The 17,654-nt window shown below is 39.4% G+C and overlaps 1 protein-coding gene across 14 annotated transcripts in view; it reads right to left on the reverse strand.

Moving 5' to 3' along the window:
- NAV2 (neuron navigator 2) overlaps positions 1 to 17,654 on the reverse strand; it is a 388,787-nt gene that overhangs the window by 122,119 nt on the left and 249,014 nt on the right. For 8 of the 14 annotated variants that reach the window (XM_027662067.1, XM_027662061.1, XM_027662057.1 and 5 more), the window contains exons 4-7: positions 16,537 to 16,609; positions 9,694 to 9,931; positions 8,109 to 8,177; positions 4,797 to 4,954 (exon numbers count right to left, since the gene is read on the reverse strand). In XM_027662067.1, the coding sequence (XP_027517868.1) occupies positions 4,797 to 4,954; positions 8,109 to 8,177; positions 9,694 to 9,931; positions 16,537 to 16,609 (538 nt within the window). The remainder of the gene's footprint in view (positions 1 to 4,796; positions 4,955 to 8,108; positions 8,178 to 9,693; positions 9,932 to 16,536; positions 16,610 to 17,654) is intronic. The other 6 variants (XM_027662068.1, XM_027662066.1, XM_027662060.1 and 3 more) reach the window with 1 other exon arrangement.

A 17,654-nucleotide genomic window follows, 5' to 3' on the forward strand; every position in this document is an offset into this window, starting at 1 on the left:
AGGGCTGATGAGCTCCATCTGCCCGGGGGAGTTTCCCTGACTGGGAATCGAACGCGGGCCGCAGCGGTGAGAGTGCTGCATCCTAATCACTAGACCACCAGGGGTCCCCCCAAGAAACTAACCATACATTTAAATAGCAGAAATCACAGAACAGTCTAGGGTGGAGGAAACCTCTGGAGATACTCCTTCCAACCTTCAGCTAAAAGCAGAGCCTTAGAGGAGGTTATCCAGGGCCCCATCAAGGCAAGTCCTGGATACCTTCAGCAAGGGAGATCCCACGCCTCCTCTGGACAGTCTTCTCCAATGTTTAATTCTTCTCACAGTGAAGAACTTTATTCCTGTTTCCAGACAGGATTTCACCTAAAGGAATGTGTGCCTCCTGTCCTTGTGAACACGCTGACTACTCTTTACATATTAAAAGACAGTGATTAAATATACACTATGTCCCAAGTTAAAAGAGTTTACCCAAAATTTGAAAGAAACAAAATAAAAGGAGCAGAAGAAGAACACAAACTTTTCTTACTGTCCTGCCCATATGGTATATCCATACCTAAAAAACTGAGATGTGCAGAACAAAGATTATTGCTGAGTTGGCAGGATCTGGTTTGAGAACACTCTCATGAGACTTGTATCAAGTAAGTTTGCAAGACCAGTGCCATTAAAACAGTCATTTATTTCACTTGAGTGCCTGAATCTGTATACATATATTCTTGGGTCTTTTTTTGCTTTTTCTAATACTATCAATATAAGAGAAAATTGACATCATTAGCACTGCCTTCTTCACAAATCTGAGTAATAAACATCTCCTTTGATCTCTTTGATGTGAAAATGGCCAAAGTCTGGCAGTGATTTTTTTTTTTACTGACATTTTTACCTTACATTCAACTCACAGGAAAAGTGTCATTTTTCCCACAGAGTTCTACTGCCCTCTGTAGGATTATTTTAAATAAAATATTAGGAACAAAATATAGGAAAAAAAATAAAGTGTGTAAGCCTGTCGCATTACTGCATCACATCCTAAATGAAATGGAGATGGCATATCAAGTTGATATTTCCTATAGCTTCACAATTTCATTGATTGTATAGACTGAATCCAAATAATAGACAGAATATTTCCTTACGAGGTTACCAGACTTTTGAGACTGCAAAATGCAAACTGAGTGCCTGCGGAACAGTGAAGATATGAGGGTCTTCAGAGCTAGTCAAAAATACCCACCATTTTGCCAAGCCGGAGGCTGCTTTCAAAGCACATCTCAAAAGACTCTCCATTGTGTGTACGCAAAGCAGTGAAATAAATTAATGAGAAAATCTAGTGTATCGAAGTCCTTACTGAAGCTGTATGTTTCCATATATTTAAGTTTCATTCTTGATACTACCTAGGATGCAGTTTTGCTCCACCTCTGGATAAAAAAATACATTGATGCAATCTAAATTGCATATGCAAATAAAATATTGGCTATATTTTATTTGGTGATCACATTAGACAATTAGAAGGACACGGTAACTGGGAACCTAAAAATAACTAGTAACTAATAAGTACACAAAGGCATAGAAATGCAATGCTCATCTGCCTCTTTACACTCCTTAGAAATGTTTTTGATAATTTAGATGAGTTCCAGACACCAAAGTAAACCATACTTAAAAATGCATGAAGTAAACAAAAGGTATTCTAACATAAGCATAGACTAAGTAACTGACAATTCAGAATTGAATTAAAAGGCTCCAGTTGTATGAAGGGATTAGGAAGACATAAAAAAAAATCACAAGTCTAAGTTGCTTTTTTCCCCACAATCCAAAAATGCAATTAAGACCTTAATTGCATTTTTCTTCTAGAAAAGCCCATAACACCAGTTATACACTTAAAAATACCCGGTCTAGAATGTTACTGGAATTATAAATGGTTAGTCACTCTGGTAATAAATAAAAAGCCATACCACAACATGTTACCACTTTATAATGGGAGGAATGAGAGTACTGAAATTCCCTATAAGAAGGGAATTTTGCATATAAACTGAGCGGCTAACTCCAAAACGCAAGTTAAGGATATCAGGCCCTACCCTCAAAGAAGGTGCCCATAGGATCGAAGTAGGTTGTATAAGTCATCCTTACTAGAGAAGACATCTCTCTTTTTGATATTACTTTAATCCTTTCCCCAAGATTTCTAGAAAGTCAGTAGTCTCATCAGTATCTGATTCACAGAGTCTTTCAAAAAATGGAGGTTATTTATTTCCCTGAAGCTAGCTATTCTTCCATGCTCCATTTGATGACCTTTTCGTTTCTGATGCATTCTGTTTCAATTAATGCACTTTCATTGCCACAAGACACAGACAATTGACTAACAAGACAATTTGTATTTGGAGGGAAAGGCCATTGATTCATAAAAGCTAAAAATTACAACCTACTTTGTAAGAAATGATTCAAACATAAGGCACTGAAGGCCACCTTCTATCACAAAGTGACTCACTGTGCCAAAAGAGGCGTTTCCTTCCTCAAAAACACACAACAGAGCGGGTACTGGGGTAAAGAGATGAAAACTTACCAAGACTGGCACACAACACAGTCATGTATGTCCCATTTTCTTAGGCGAAATACAGGATATGGGTCAGAAAATTTGAACTGTCTTAGTACCTTGAGAATAAACTTTATCTGGCAATGTTACAATTAACTTCAAATAAGCCAAAAATTTTGTTAGACCAATTGTTTTTGTTTCTAATGGACACAGACCAACTTTGTGTCATGATTATGTTTTTAAGAAAAGTTCAAGTTCAACTTTACATAGGTCCTCATTTAAAATTTTTTTTTCTAAGACCATAATTTATAACTGGAAATTTTGACCAGAGCAAAATTCTGAGTATTTAATGCAATTTATGCAGATCGTCAGCCTAAAAACCAGGCTTGTTTCTTTCAGTCATTTGTAATATCCATAGGAAGTAGCTCATCCCATATGCTTCTTCAGCAATCAGTTTATCTTTCTCAAGAGATGAATCAGTGAGGAATGAGGGTTCCCAGAACTGCCTCTCTAAAGCAGTTGATATTTAAGTTACTCAGTTGACAAATTATTGTTGTTTCTCTATATGCATGAGGACTTTCTTTTAAAAAAAAAAAAAAAACAAAACTAAAACCAGTACTTTACTTTCCTTATTTAGTAATCTTGGTAAACTGAGAGAAAGCCAAAATAGATCCAAGTTCTCTCTTCTGTGCAGCACAACATCACACCACTCATATGTAGAAGGGACCATCCAACCCACGCTTCAGGACAAGACAAATCCCACACCACATCTCCCGAGTACAGTAGTTATGGGACATGAGCAGAAGAGGAGAGTATTGACAAGGGGGACACAGAAAGAGACTGGGGAGATACTACACAGGAAAACAAGGTTTCCTCAGCTCTACTGCTTACACTATAACCTGCTATCTTGTTCTTTTAACTGAAAGCCAGACCTAATTCTCATTTAGAGATGACTACTGTGTGTTGATGCTACAGTTAAATCACTTCTGTTTACACAATGTATCTTCTAAAAGAGTAAGCGTGGATTTACCAAGGCAGAATGCTGCTAATTTATTAGTATATTATGCTAATACATTATTTCGTAATATAATTATAATAATTCTATTATACAGTGGTGAATTTAATTTTTTTCTTTTACGAAATCTGATCAGGGTGCTTCAGAATGTTCCTGGAGGATGCTGAGGACCCTCCAGTGCCATCATCACAAGGTGAGGTTTTGGAGTAACACTGCAAAATCTACAGACATGCAGTCCTAGGACAAGAGTTTCTATAGAAGGAAGAACACAGTTTCCTGGAAAGAACCAAGCATGAGAACCACAGACAAGCTCAACCACACCAGTATTTTTCCCTCCAGCAAAATCCTCATTACAGTTATTAGAACTTATGCAAGGACAGCGAAGAGACTTTGAGCCTCAAGGCTGCGACTGTCAAGTCACTGCAAGGAGACTGTTCTGAAATCCAGGCCTTGCCCGAGCGATGATTTTAAGGATACGGAATTAGCCGCCAGCCTGCGCCAGCAATTTGACCGTATCAGACCGGAGTGACTGGTTCAGTTCTCACCAGCCACATCCCCTCAGCCCCACTGGTAAATGCTGCATTACAGAGCTCAGAGCTACAAACTCAAGCTAATGAATGCTGTCAGATCACTAAATTACTGAATGGACACAAAGTCAGTAAATGTCATTCAAAAAAGCTCCACTTCAGACACAGCACGGCACTGAGTGTTCCTGGTGCAATGCCACAGACGTCATTTCACTGCAACATTTACATATAACACATTCCTGCCTTCAAACACAGTGCTGTATCATTCTGAAATCATTAGATTTAAGTCGTGTGCTTCTGTAACTTAAGGGATCTTCCACAATACTGAAGGATATGAAAGCAAATGGAACTATTTATCCTATAAAAACATGGAAGAAATCTTAAGTCACCATTTTTCATTCTTGTCAAACTACTAATCAAAATGTCTTATTTTATGATTAATTCATTCCCCCTTATCTGTGCTTGAAGCGAAATGAAAAAACATGGTTCACCAGTGCCAGGTTTTTTTGGAGTTCTTTTTTGGATGTACCTTCAGGACAGCAAGCCACAACTGCAGTTATATTAAAGGAGGACTATAGCTTTTTCAAGAAAAGCCAGCTGGTTTTTGGATTGTAGGTGTCATGTTTACAACATACAGTTTTCAGATACAACATACAACTTCCAGAGATTAATGGAAAATTGAAATTCCCCCAAATGAAGCCACTACAAAGAAAAATCTGAGGATGCTAAAATCTCAAGTGCTTACCTTTGTCATTGCTACTTGTTGGGGTTGGAGGGGGAAGTCCAGGCTTAGATTTGTCATAATTGTTAAAGCTCTGGCTGCGTCGGTTGTTGGCACTAATAGAACCACGAGCTTTGGCCTCACTGCCAGCAGTGGACACCCTCGTGGTGGGACCTGGAAGTCTGATGAAAGAATTACAGCATGATTAAACATACTTAAAAACACACTCTGGGAAAGAAACTATGGGATACCATGCCTAAGCTGAAAATAAAAGGGTCAATAGCACAAGTATACACTCATAAGGGTCTTTCTACTTCCATAAGAACAAATCAAAGAATCATCTTAGATGAAAAGTATATGTCAAAAAAGCTACAGTCTGAATGGTTTTACATCATAAAAAAACCCTGAGCCAAAATTAACGGTCACTTGCCATAAATCTTGTGAATCAGAAACAGTTACAGGTAAATTCAGTGGAGCAATACCACTAGTACAAGGTTAAAACTAAGTGAGCTGCTACTGTTCTTAAACCGGAGTGCTGGACATATAAGGGCTACCTCTATTTTGAAAATATCAATGAGATGGAATCTGGCTGCCTTTTCCCTTATAGAGAAGCACATCAAATCTCTGCTCTGAAAGCTATAAAACTCAGCAGCCAAGCCCAGCAAAGCTTTAACTTAGTTTAATTATCTGAGCCTATAAAAATCACACAAAGTTTAGGCGCCCCGTCTTAGAGCAACCACATTACCAGTGAGCTGGTATAAGCCTCTGGTTTAAACTGGGCATCTGTCTCTTCCAGCATTTTCTTACCATAGCCTGTATTAACCAGATTTAGCTGATTAACTAGAAAAAAAAGTAGTTAAGATTCTAGAGTAAGTAGACAAGCTTTCATGCTTTTCAGGGCAAAACAGAGGGAGAAGACTTTTCTAAAAAGCCCAATAGAATTAGGAAAGCCACTGACATCACATCCAGAAACACTATGTGTCCTTGAGTCCTTCAAAGACAACGTTCATACCTAAAGTTCTCATGCTTGTATTGTATTTTGTGCACTAACAAGTACATATGTATACGTACCAAACAGATTAAATATTAAAAAATTAAAGATTTGGTAGTTGCTCAAAATGCAGACTGAGGACTTGGTGAAACAGCTCGCTGCTTTGAAGAGCAAGGGCATCCCATTAAAGACTGAAAGACAGAACCAGTTCCCATCAGCTACAGTAGCACTGGAAGGGACCACTCTTTGCCTTCTTTGTATTTTCTGTGTGGTAGAATCTTTGTATAAAACAGAAAAATCTAACTATTTAAATAATTTGTGTCAATAACAAGGTAAAATGAAGAAGTCCCAGTTGTCAGAGAGAACAGGGATGCAACCCACCAAATCACAATTGTGCCTCTGAGCAGGAAGAGAAGCCAGGAAGGAACCTGGCAGGGCTTCCTAAACAAATTCACTTCCTCGAGACCAGTGAAAAAATAGAAAATATGAAAAGAAACATGAAGAGAAAAAGCAAAAATGTCAGCAGCTGCATGCACATGCTTTGGAGGTTGGAAAGAGTATAAGACATAAGGTCATCATTCAAATACAAACCCAATTAATTTACAAACTCAAACCACCACAGATCCGGCACAGCACATCATGGTTCTGAGGTTGACTTTGCTGAAACCTTTCAGAAGAGTATCTCAATTAATCCAGCCTTTTTCAACACTAGGGGGTGCTAGAAAGTTGTCCATACTCATCATTGCAGCAAGGTGGACACGAGAACACCCCAGAAGTGCTTCATCCACTGTAGAGGAGACTACAGGGCAAGGAGCAGAGGGCAACCAGTGACAAACACTGTTCCTGAGAACTTGAAAGTCACCAAGACAAGAAAGTTCATTAAAAGTTTACTTTGTTTGACAGGAAACGAGCTAGGTTTCCTACACATCAGCTTAAAGTTACCACCCAGTTTTGAAACACTGAGTATGGACCAACCATCCCAGGAGAGCCCCAGTATGGGAGGGGAGTCTTCCAGCAAAGGTTGGTAGGAGGGAAGGGACAGTGTTCCCATACTGATGGATAAGAAAAGGCTCCCTCCACACATGCCCACACAGGTTTTGCAGATCTGTCACATTCGAAAATAAATAAAGCTACTCAAACCAAGTGACCACTTAAGAAGTGACAAGTTTTCCATCCAAGTCAATATTGTCACTGGAAGTAAAAACACACCAAGAATGAAAAACCTCTGTGCTAAAAGCACCCTTGAAGATATCCTTTCTCTTTTCCCTCCGTAGAACTGACTGGTTTTAAGTCCCTGCTTTTGGTATTAGGTCAAGATAATTCACAGCAGTGCCTGCGAAATCTAAGGGGGAAAAACAGGTTTTGAGAGACATTTCCAGGTTCTTGCTATTAGAGACAAGGTACTGAGCTTGGAGAACACTCTCCTTTACTACTCCTCAGCACCTCTGATAGGCAAATATGAACTGTCAAACCATAATTATGATCAAGGGAGAACATGAAAAGGAAGCATGGAACTTTTTAACAGAAGTTATTCTGCAGAGTTTCACTGTTATCATAAAAGAAGTAAGATGTGGGAAACAAATCCGAATTTTACAGCAGAAATAACAATCTAGACAAACTGAATAAAGATCATAAGTTATAAGTCACAAGCTTAGCAAAAAGGGTACCAATGTAAAACTATATTCTATTAGAACATTTAAATATAGTAGTAAAATAAACATGATTAATAACACAGCAACCCTTATGATCACTGAGATGAGATGGTCAGATGAGCTAGCATGCAAGTCATGCTGGGAGTCAGGAAAAAGACTGACTGAAATATCTAATAATCACTTTGAGGGAGATTACATGTGCTCAGTGCGAGACCCTGGGCAGTGCAGGAGCTCTGATGAGACAGACCCACATGGTGCTGTCTGGCTCATATCATGCATGTGATGTTCTCCTCACTAGCTAAGACCTGATGCAACTCAGATGGGGGTTGGAACTAGATGATCTTTAAGGTCACTTCCAACCCAAAACATTCTACGATTCTATGATTTCAATAATGTAGATCAAAATATAATTAGTACAGTGGGGTAAGAACTCCCAGAACCATGTTTTGTTCTCAAAAGCAAAAGCTCATAAGAACAAGAAAATCAAATTATTTTCTTGCGGGTCAAAATGCATTCCACATCTCAAAAAAAAAAAAAAAAGAGAGAAAAAAATTAAATCCATCTAAAACTTTCACATTTCAGCTCTTTGTAAACACCTAGTTACAAACTGTTTTCAACAGGAACCCTAACCATGCATCCAGAATTATTGCAAAAGGATTATTCATGCTTTGCAGAAGATGAAGAAATGCTAACCTAGAAGACCTTTTCTGACCAAGAGTGAATCGGATGATTTTGCTTTGAGATGAGTCCCTGGAAGATGCACTGTGACAGGAAAGAAAAAGCAGAAGATAACAGTGAACAAAGAAAATTCTTTTTTAAGCCACTGAACCTAGTAACCTGCTTTAGGGAGGAAAGAGCTTTGACAAATTTCACAGGAATAAAAACCTTCTTGCCCAAGTGTGACTTCAGGTCAAAACTCCTACAATTTGAAATTAAGTAATTTTTACAGAGTAATGAACGTGCAAATCTGCGTGCAACTCCCAACTTTATTCCTCTTTTCCATCTCAATCCTTTATTATACATATTTTCTGTAGAATCTCAGCGCTTTTGGATATACTACGAAAACACGACATTTAAGATCTTCAGGATGTATATATTTCAATCATTTGAAATCCAGTCTGATCCACACAATAGACTGAAAGTATCAAAGTAATGTTCAAATGGTCCCATGGATCTCCACATGCTTTTGACAGAAAAATTGCAGAAATATGTTCAAACACATCTTTGTTTTATGCTAATTATTTCCTGTACAAGCTTATAAATGCTGTAGCAAGATCATGTTTTTCAATTACACAAAGCTATTCCTTGTACCCAAATGAGCATAATTTGTGAAGAAAGACAGAAGCAAAACCCAAATAAGCTCTGAGTAGTCTCAGTTGGAAGGCTCCAGTTAAACTGTTGATATTCCTCTTAAAGCAGCAACTAAGCCAGTGTTCACCTCAGTATGTATGAACACAAATACACCTTAATTTGAGATATGCAAAAACAAAAAAGCCTTCATACTTCAGTAATTGTGCAAATATGGCTTCTGCTTTTAATTCTGCCCACTCATCTCCACTAAACCCTCACTGTCTCATCAGTGGAAGGGTCAGACCAGTAGAAGGCTGTACATGCATTCACTGTGGTACAACCTCATAAATTGTTTTTATTCTAACCTGGACAGAGCACTCCTAGTATTAAAGACATTCAGGAAACAAAGACCCTTTCTATTCATCTGTACTCTGATCTAGGAGCACCAACAAACACCAATTATGAAAATTATTTTTCATGTAAAGCCAGCAGCATGTTATTTTTGACCAAGCAGTCTAGAATTGATTTTGATTGCCACCAGGTGTTATGAGCTTTATTTCTTTTACCACTGTCAGAGCCTTCCACTTCTTAGTAGGGACTGAAACTCTTGTAATCTGAGAACTGAAGTTGGTTTTCATATGCCTAAAAAAAGATGTTCTGTAAGGGCAACAATGTGCAAGCTTTGTGACTAGAAAGAAGCAAAAGAAATAGTGAGAAAAACATCGTTTAAAAACACTGTGGTTCCTTGGTCTAGCAGGTATGTTACACCCATTGGGCTGCAGATTTCTAGCACTGAGAACATATTAAAACACATCTGTTTTGATTTCCAAAGGCACGAAGTCAATTGCTACTCAGCATTCCATTTCCAACACACTTTATTCTAGAGAAGAAGTAAAGAAAGGAGTTTCTTTGGCTTTTCAAGAGCTTTAATGAGAAGCAAAAAAAGAGATAAACAATGAAAAAAACAACTCAAAGGAAACCTCCCCACCTGGACTGCATTTCTGGTTGTGCTTTGAACTGATGCTGCGCAGCTTGCGGGGGCTGTTGGCACGGAGCGTGGAGCGGAGCTGGAACCCCGACCTGGCACTGGGATGGAGGCCCTGCTTGCTGGGATACTGGGGGAGCCTGCTGGGACGGATGGTGGTGTGGCTGCTGTTGCTGTTGCTTGTATCGAGATAAACTGAAGAAAAGGCCCAAGATGGCCTTTAGATTCCCATTCCTGATTTCTGCAAGGCAATGATCAGAAGTCACTCGACAGCCACCAGTGATTTTTTTCTCTCTGACAGTACAGTGGGTCAGCCACTGCACCCCCAGAACTCTGTCTGAACCAACTTCCTTTGGGATATCCTTTAGGACAAGTTTCTTTCTGCACATCTAATTGGCATTATAGTTGATTACCAGTGAGCACCAACAAAAAATAAATAACTAATTTCTTCCCTGCGGTTATTGAGTGATATCTCACATTTCTGCTCTAGTCTGTGTTAATGCCAGTCTGCTTCAAAAGCAAGTTCCTTTAGTTCCTTTAAATTTTTCCTTTACACTAAAGTAACTAAAAAACCCAAACCAGAACCCCCACAAAAACAAGTGTATTAATGTCAGCACACTGTAAATGATTTCTCAGTCCTAAATTTGCACAAGGAAGAAAAACTACTTAGTTCTCACACAGTACTATATGATTTCTGGAATATCACACTAATAATTTCCACTAAGGAAGACTGATGCAAGTTTTGCACTAGAAAATATGACTACGGGTGAAATAGCTGTATTAAAATAGATAATTACCAGCTTGATACTATCACTGGTTGATAAGGAATATATATACCCAACACACCTAAAGAAAGCTTGACATGGAATGCATAAACTTTTCAATTCCTAAATGTCATCCTGTTCTTCTATGCAGTATCAAATGTAAAAATGTAAAAGCAAACAGAAATAAAAAGATGAAGAGGTTTATCAGACCATGCAGTTGATAATTAATATGCAAAAGTGCAAATTGTCTTGCAGACAACCTTAATGTGACATGATTTAATCATTTAGCGTGTTTAATTTCCTAAATTTAAAAAGTGAATCAAGAAAGGTACATCAAACAGCCGAACTTCTGTGTGCTATACAGAGCACTGGAACAAATACAGCTTACTGCTGCCCTATGCTTTTATATCCCTCTGTGTGGGTTAGTGCAAGATGGGAAGAAAAGGACATGTGGCAAGACATAAAGGCAAGAACCAGAATTTTGATTTCTGTTCCCAGTTCTGGCTGAAAGGTTGCTCTGAGTTTGTGATGGGTTCTGCTCTATCCTCTACTCCCTCTCCCAGCCACATTTCTGCTCACGTTGCTCATCTTGGCTGTATAAACAAGCTCCTGCTCTTAATCCTAAACACTTCACTGAGCAAATCTCAGGCTCACAGCTTAAAACTGTTGCTTTCCTTTCTGTATCAGCTTCCAGCTTCAGTCTCCTTGTCTACCTGCACCTCAATCTACTTTTTCTTCCTAACCACCAACAGAAATTACTTCCATTCTTAAATTTGTTTCGGCCCATGTCCTCAGAGAATCCTAGACCTTCCCTAAGTGGCCCTGCCATCACACCCAGACCCAGGATATTCCTTTCCTCTCACGTTTCTTGGCTCAATTTCCTTATCCATTTTTATCTCCCTGCAGTCTGGCCCCTCAGTGCTCTCTCCCATCACTGTCTCCTCACTCCCTTGTTTAAAGGATTATCATTCCCAGTGCCCTTCAGCAGACATTTTCACTCTTTGTTTTCTTGGCCAGTTTTAGTGTCTCCCTGAACAGTAGGGTCCCAATTAATCCTGCCTTTTTCCCCTTCTCCCAGTACACTCCTGCTCCCACGCAGTGCCATGCACAAACACAACCTTCTCCCACTGCCATCAGCATCAGGCAGGTTCCTTCTCTAATCTGCAGGTTCTCTTCAATAATCTTTGCTTAGCTAGGAAGGACAGGGATGGAAGTAGACAATAAAGTAAAACAGACACAAAAGACAGCAGAGCACACTAAAAAGGATCTCCTTATCTCCAGTAAAGAACTCAAATTATTCATGGGAATGGTAAGGAAAGTAGCATTTAATCACAGGTTGAAGCATAACTAAACAGACCCAGAGGCACTGGGAAGCTTAACTGCACAAATACAGGCCAGAAGATAAAAGAAATTACCATGGGCCTGCTTTTTTAAATTTAGCAAAGCTATAACCAACTGGAAACTGATTTCCATATGAAATGAGAGGCAACTATAACAATAACCCACCTAAAATCTGTGGCTTTCTATGGCTGCCTGCCTTCTGTTGTATTTATCAGAAGAGCAACCTGCTTTTGACTTTTTTTCTAAGGTGACCAAAACATGATAATCGAAAGAAAAACCCCTTTAATGAGTTAAAGCAGTCTCTTTCCCTCTGGATTTGAAGCAAAATATTTCAAACCAGACTTTCAGAGGTAGCCCTGTTTCTCTTATCATTAAGACTGAGGTAATTCTCCTGGCAGTTCAGCCTTGCACTTTGTACAAAAAGAGTATTCCAAAGAGTACTGCAGCCTCACTGCGCTCTGCCCATCAGCATAGTCTCAACTGCTTCCTGCTTCAAGTCCCCTCCAGTCCATGGTCAGCTCCAATATTTGTATTGACTTAGATAAGGACAAGGATGTGACCCATCCATTTTAAATGCAGAGCCAAAAATGACTGTCTTGGATATTGGAAACAAGCACACTGGATATTTGAGAGGGAACTGGAACTTGGTTTTCACAGGAATTCCCACAAATCTACTCTTTGGAAATTTTCACCCTGGAATATCTCTGTTGCTGCTTGTTTCCTGTACAGCTGGAATTTCACCCCTGTAACTTGCCAACCATCCTTCTCTGTCTTCACAAAAATCACTGGGCTTGGTAGAAAGTAAAAAAGAAAACGTTCAGGACAGAGAAAAGGTAAAGAAAGGGTGACAAGAGAATGGATTGAGAGCAGCCTTGAGGAGGGAAGGCTAATAGGGGCATTGGTTGACAGGAAGCTCAACATGACCCAGACATACGCACTCACAGCCCAGAAACCAACCGTGTCCTGGGCTGCACCCAAAGCAGTGTGGGCAGTAGGTGGAGGGAGGGGATTCTGCCCCTCTGCTCTGCTCTGGTGAGTCCCCACCCTGCAGTGCTGCATCCAGCTCTGGGGTCCCCAACACAAAAAGGATGTGGATCTGCTGGGAGAACACCTCTGCTCTGAAGAGAGAGGAACTGCAGTACTGTGGACTGTGTACACCAAACTCCATTTACCCACAGAAGCGTGATTGTCATTTCAAAGGCAACAGTTTGAACTGTGGTTGTTCCAAAATCTAGAGAGGCATTTTCTTTCATCGTGTTATGGTTCCGTGATTTGTGCAGCTGATCATTATCCAGCTAATCTGCAACCCAGAAGAGGTGCAGCTGCTATCTAGGACATCAGTTTGAGTTTCTACTCCACATTTATGTCCTCCATAATCTTCAAAATCTTGGCAGCAAGGAAATATTGCGTGGAAGGAGAGCCAGCTTTGCTGGGCAGCTGCAATTTCAGGAGTCTAAAACCTTGCTCAGTGTGGAGACAATTTTAAGAGAGTGGGTGTGGAGAGACAGCTCAAAGCAATGGACAATAAAAAAACTGCAGCAAGAAGAGAAATTAATTGTCTCCGCAGTTTTCTTTACCAAAGGGGATCTTAGGATCTAAAAATCTTTGATAAGGGAATGCACTTTGCCTCCCCGTTGCTGGGGAAGGGGACGTGCTTCTAGCATAATAACATGGTGATCATCAGTGATTGCAGATCCTTAGGATCTCCACTGCATAAATCCATAAAAATGGACTATGTCTAAGTGGTACACACATATATCAAAGCTGGACTTTTCAATACTGGAAGGATATGACACATGAAGTTCCAAATTATTTCAACATTTAGGAGTCATCCAAATTCCAGCTTTGACTCATTAACTTCCCTGCACACTAAAACTGCACTATTGAAAAATGCATGTTCTTAAGCATTCCAGGAGACTTCAATGATTATTCCTGTTTGGAAGCAATCACAGCCTTTTCTTTCCTCCTAGATGAGGATCTGCCAGTGAAGTAAATAAATTATTTGCATTGACCTAGCAGGTCTTGGCGGTTTGCACAGAAACACTGGCTTGTTTCATAATGGCACTCTTTATTTTAAATGATTCTGTGTTCCTCAGCACAGTTCAGGAATGAGTGAAAAAAGAAATTTACTTTATTGTTGCATTCAAAGTCTTTTATTTTATAAAAAAATAGTTCCTTCCCTCCCCTCTCTAGTTGTCACTCTCTTCCTTCAGTGTTAGTGGTGGAGCCAGTAAATGTTCTCATTTGTGTGTTGGCAGCAAACATTACGGGTCCCTTCTTAGCTTCTGTGTGATTTAATACACTAATTCCTACACAGTGTAAAAGAAAGGAAGAAACACGAAATCAGCGAAGCCATGGGATAACATGGATCCTGCTGGGTCTGACTTGAGACTTGGCAGGAGCACCATGAACATTAATCATGCTGTCCCTTCCCCAGTGTGAGCAACACTACGTTGCCAACTTTGTACACCCAGACAGTTTTCTTGTCAACTACTCTGCTATTTCACTTAGATTTTGCCTTGTATCAAGCCAGGTAAATAATGTGAAATTTATTGTATCTTTACAATATTTATACATATCACGTCAAGGTCAAAATTGGCTTTTACAACAGACTCTGTGGCATTTTCTTTTTCATCATTTCCTGGTAAATAAACTTTCTGCTGTTTGAAGTTTTAGCTCACACTTTCTTTTCTTGACATGACACTCCTCCTGATTATAACCGAGCAATCAAGGCATTTAATGCTGTACTCAGGCAGAGCTTAGTAGAGCTTCACCTTGGAGGAAATACTTGTTGCTGTTCTAAACCAGCTTAAGGATACACCTAACATTCAGCCTCCTCTTCTATTAGTTGGGGTATATTCAGCTTAGAACAATGTGTACTAAATATGCGTTATTTTGCTTTCCACACTTACAAACCACCTCAAAGTTAGTGACATCGCATTTCAAACACACATTTTACAGTGACTTGTAAAATCTCACAGACTAGGAGAGTTCCTTTGGAGGACAGCAAGGAATGTTTTAAGCTATTTGCTAAACTGTTAATGTGTAATTTTAAACTGTAATTTTTAATGATTTCTTTTTAAATAGTAGCTTTAATTTTCCAGTAATTTTATATTTTTTTTTCTATTTTTATGGGGTTTTTACATGTAGGTACATATGTAAAACCTGTGTACACGATGGTTTCACCATCAGGTACATCTGCAGTGGTTGTCTGGCAAACATTCCATTAACATCTTTTTTCATCAATAAGGAAAAGTGTGTTTCAGCAAAGATTTCAAACCATGCTCATAAGATATGTTTTTGATTTGTGACTAAAGCAGTGTTGACAAGGCATCAGTGCTCTGGCTACTGTTGAGCAGTACATGCACTGTGTCAAGGTTTTCTCTTTATCCAATACCGACCTTCCCTGGGGCACAGAATGGAGGTGGGCAAGAGGCTGGAAGGGGGCACAGCCAGGACAGCTGACACCCAAGGGATATCCCATGCCATGTGACATCACACTCAGTCACAAACATTGACATGGGTGGTGGGAGGGTGTTGAGGGTGCTTCCTGGTAGGGCGTCTGTCTGCTTGTGGGAGATGGTGAGTGACTGCCTCAGCATTACTTGTTTTGCATTTTTCTTCCTCTTTCCCTCAGTCATGAGACTTCCTTTATTTTGATCCATGTGTTTTATCACTTTTGCTCTTCCTATTCTCTCCCCATCCTGCCAGGACTGAGCCAGCAGCCATGTGGTGCTCAGCTGCCAGACCAGGTCAGCCCAGCACACCTACACATCCTTTCCTGCCTTCTTTATCTGAGCTGTAGGATTCCTTCAGAGGAAAAAACCATGGCTTTAAATATGCAGGCACTCCAGTTAATGGCACACAAGTGCACGATTTGATGCTGTAACCTCCTCCTCCAAACTGAGTTCAGGAAGAGTCAGTCATCAAATGTAACTTGAAATCTCACCTGATGCCATACATTTGTTCCGTGAAGCACTGATGGAGACATTATATAATATATTCAGCTACTGAATCCAATTGCTTTTCCAGCATATTTAAATAAAAATACAAGTGAAAGCTGGTGCTGAGGATGACAGAAATCTGTTCGATCTCTTAATAAGATAATAGTGAAACAGCTTCTGAGCCAGCAAGTACCACTGGCAGGTATCATGCACTGGCATAAAGGAATATAGCAAATTGAGTCATGTTTGGGTTTCAGAAACATTCTGTTGCTCTTCAAAAACAGAACGATTAATTAGAAGTCAAAATGTCTTCTTTTTCGTTTTAGTTCAAAACCTTTGGATTTTATTGTTTCATGCATTTGGAAGCAAATTTTTAAAAAAATAACCTTTCTTTAAAAAAGAGAAGAAAGCAGGACAGTTGTTCAGGTATGAATAATTCAAGACAAAGGAAATAAGTTTCTTTCTCAAAACGCAAGCAACTGCCAGCAGTTCATTTCTATCTGTAAAATGTACACTGCTCAGTGTGTCAATTTTAGAACTGAGATAAGAAAATTCTGGTTTTCAACAGAAAGTAACAAAAAAGTGACTGAATTCTAATTTGGTTTCATTGATTATTTTTACAAGTCAGCTGTGTAGAGATTAGATATATATTTTACTTACCTGTCATGCTGAGATGGGAGGAAAAAGAAGCAAAGACTGTCAAAAATTTAATTTACACTTCATGCTGTGGTTGCATTTACAAGTAGTAATTGAGGTTCCTTATTTAAAATCAAATTTTAAACAACCAATGCACTCACCTTCTGCTGACAGCCCCTGAATGTTAATCCCCTTAGCAGCCAAGAAACTCAGGCATGCATCTATGTTTTCAATCTGTTCAAGAACAAACAAAAAAAAAGGAAACACAAAAAGAAAGTACATTGTAATAATCATTTAATTTTTATCTCCTGCCACACTTGAGCACACTTAGTCTTTGTGTCTCATAGGAAGTCCCTTTGCTCATTATGTGGAAAGCATGGTAGGAAACTCCCTAAGTTACTGAGGTCCTAAATGGATTATTACATTGATTATAAATTGATTATTCCATGGGGCGAGGATTTCTGTTATTTGCACTTGCATGAAGCAGGTTAGTTAATGCTCTACCCACAAGAAGCGATCACTACACATTCTACTAGAGGGTCAAGGATTTTATGTACCAGGATTCTTAACCTACAGTAGGTATAACAAACATGAAACTGAAAATGAACATAGAGGTCACATTTGTTTGAGAAGGTAGATTGCCATTTGCTCTGAAGTTGACAGCTGGCAAAAGTTTCCAGCCACACAAACAGTTGAATATTAAAGCTGTAACTGTAAGCCCCATCTGGAATCCAAAAAACGTTCACTCATGACATTCCCTGCATGTCAGAAATGACAGGGAACACTGAAGGTACATCCTGCCCCTCAGAGAGAGGGTACAATGGGAATATGGTGCATGGGATAAAATGAATTTTGACCAGGTAGGGGCTCTATATACAGACTGGAATCAAATGCTACCTAAGAAAGTGAACTCCAGAGAGGTTGGATGAGTCAGGCATGTTTTCCACAGTATCTCAACATCACAAGAGAGATCTTACAGTAGCCTCACACTTAGGTTCCCACCAAGTTCCGACTGAAGTTCTTCTGTCTTAATTAGAAGACACAGAGAGATGCCAGCCCCCACCCCAGACCAAAACACTTCAATGCAAAAGCCTAAGCTTTGACGCCTTGAGGGGTTTCAAGGAACAACATTTTAGGAAATGTGATGTTTTGTGTGTGGTTTTTTATTTAACCATAGTAATCAGCAAGTGATAAAATAGAGTCTCAGTGTTTGAATATCTCTCAAGTACTAATTTATTAATTCCCGAAACACTGCAACCAAACAGTGCATCCACTGTTT

Source organism: Corapipo altera, unplaced genomic scaffold, assembly GCF_003945725.1.
Source record: "Corapipo altera isolate COAL_440 unplaced genomic scaffold, ASM394572v1 RXGC01000072.1, whole genome shotgun sequence".
Lineage (NCBI taxonomy): Eukaryota > Metazoa > Chordata > Aves > Passeriformes > Pipridae > Corapipo > Corapipo altera.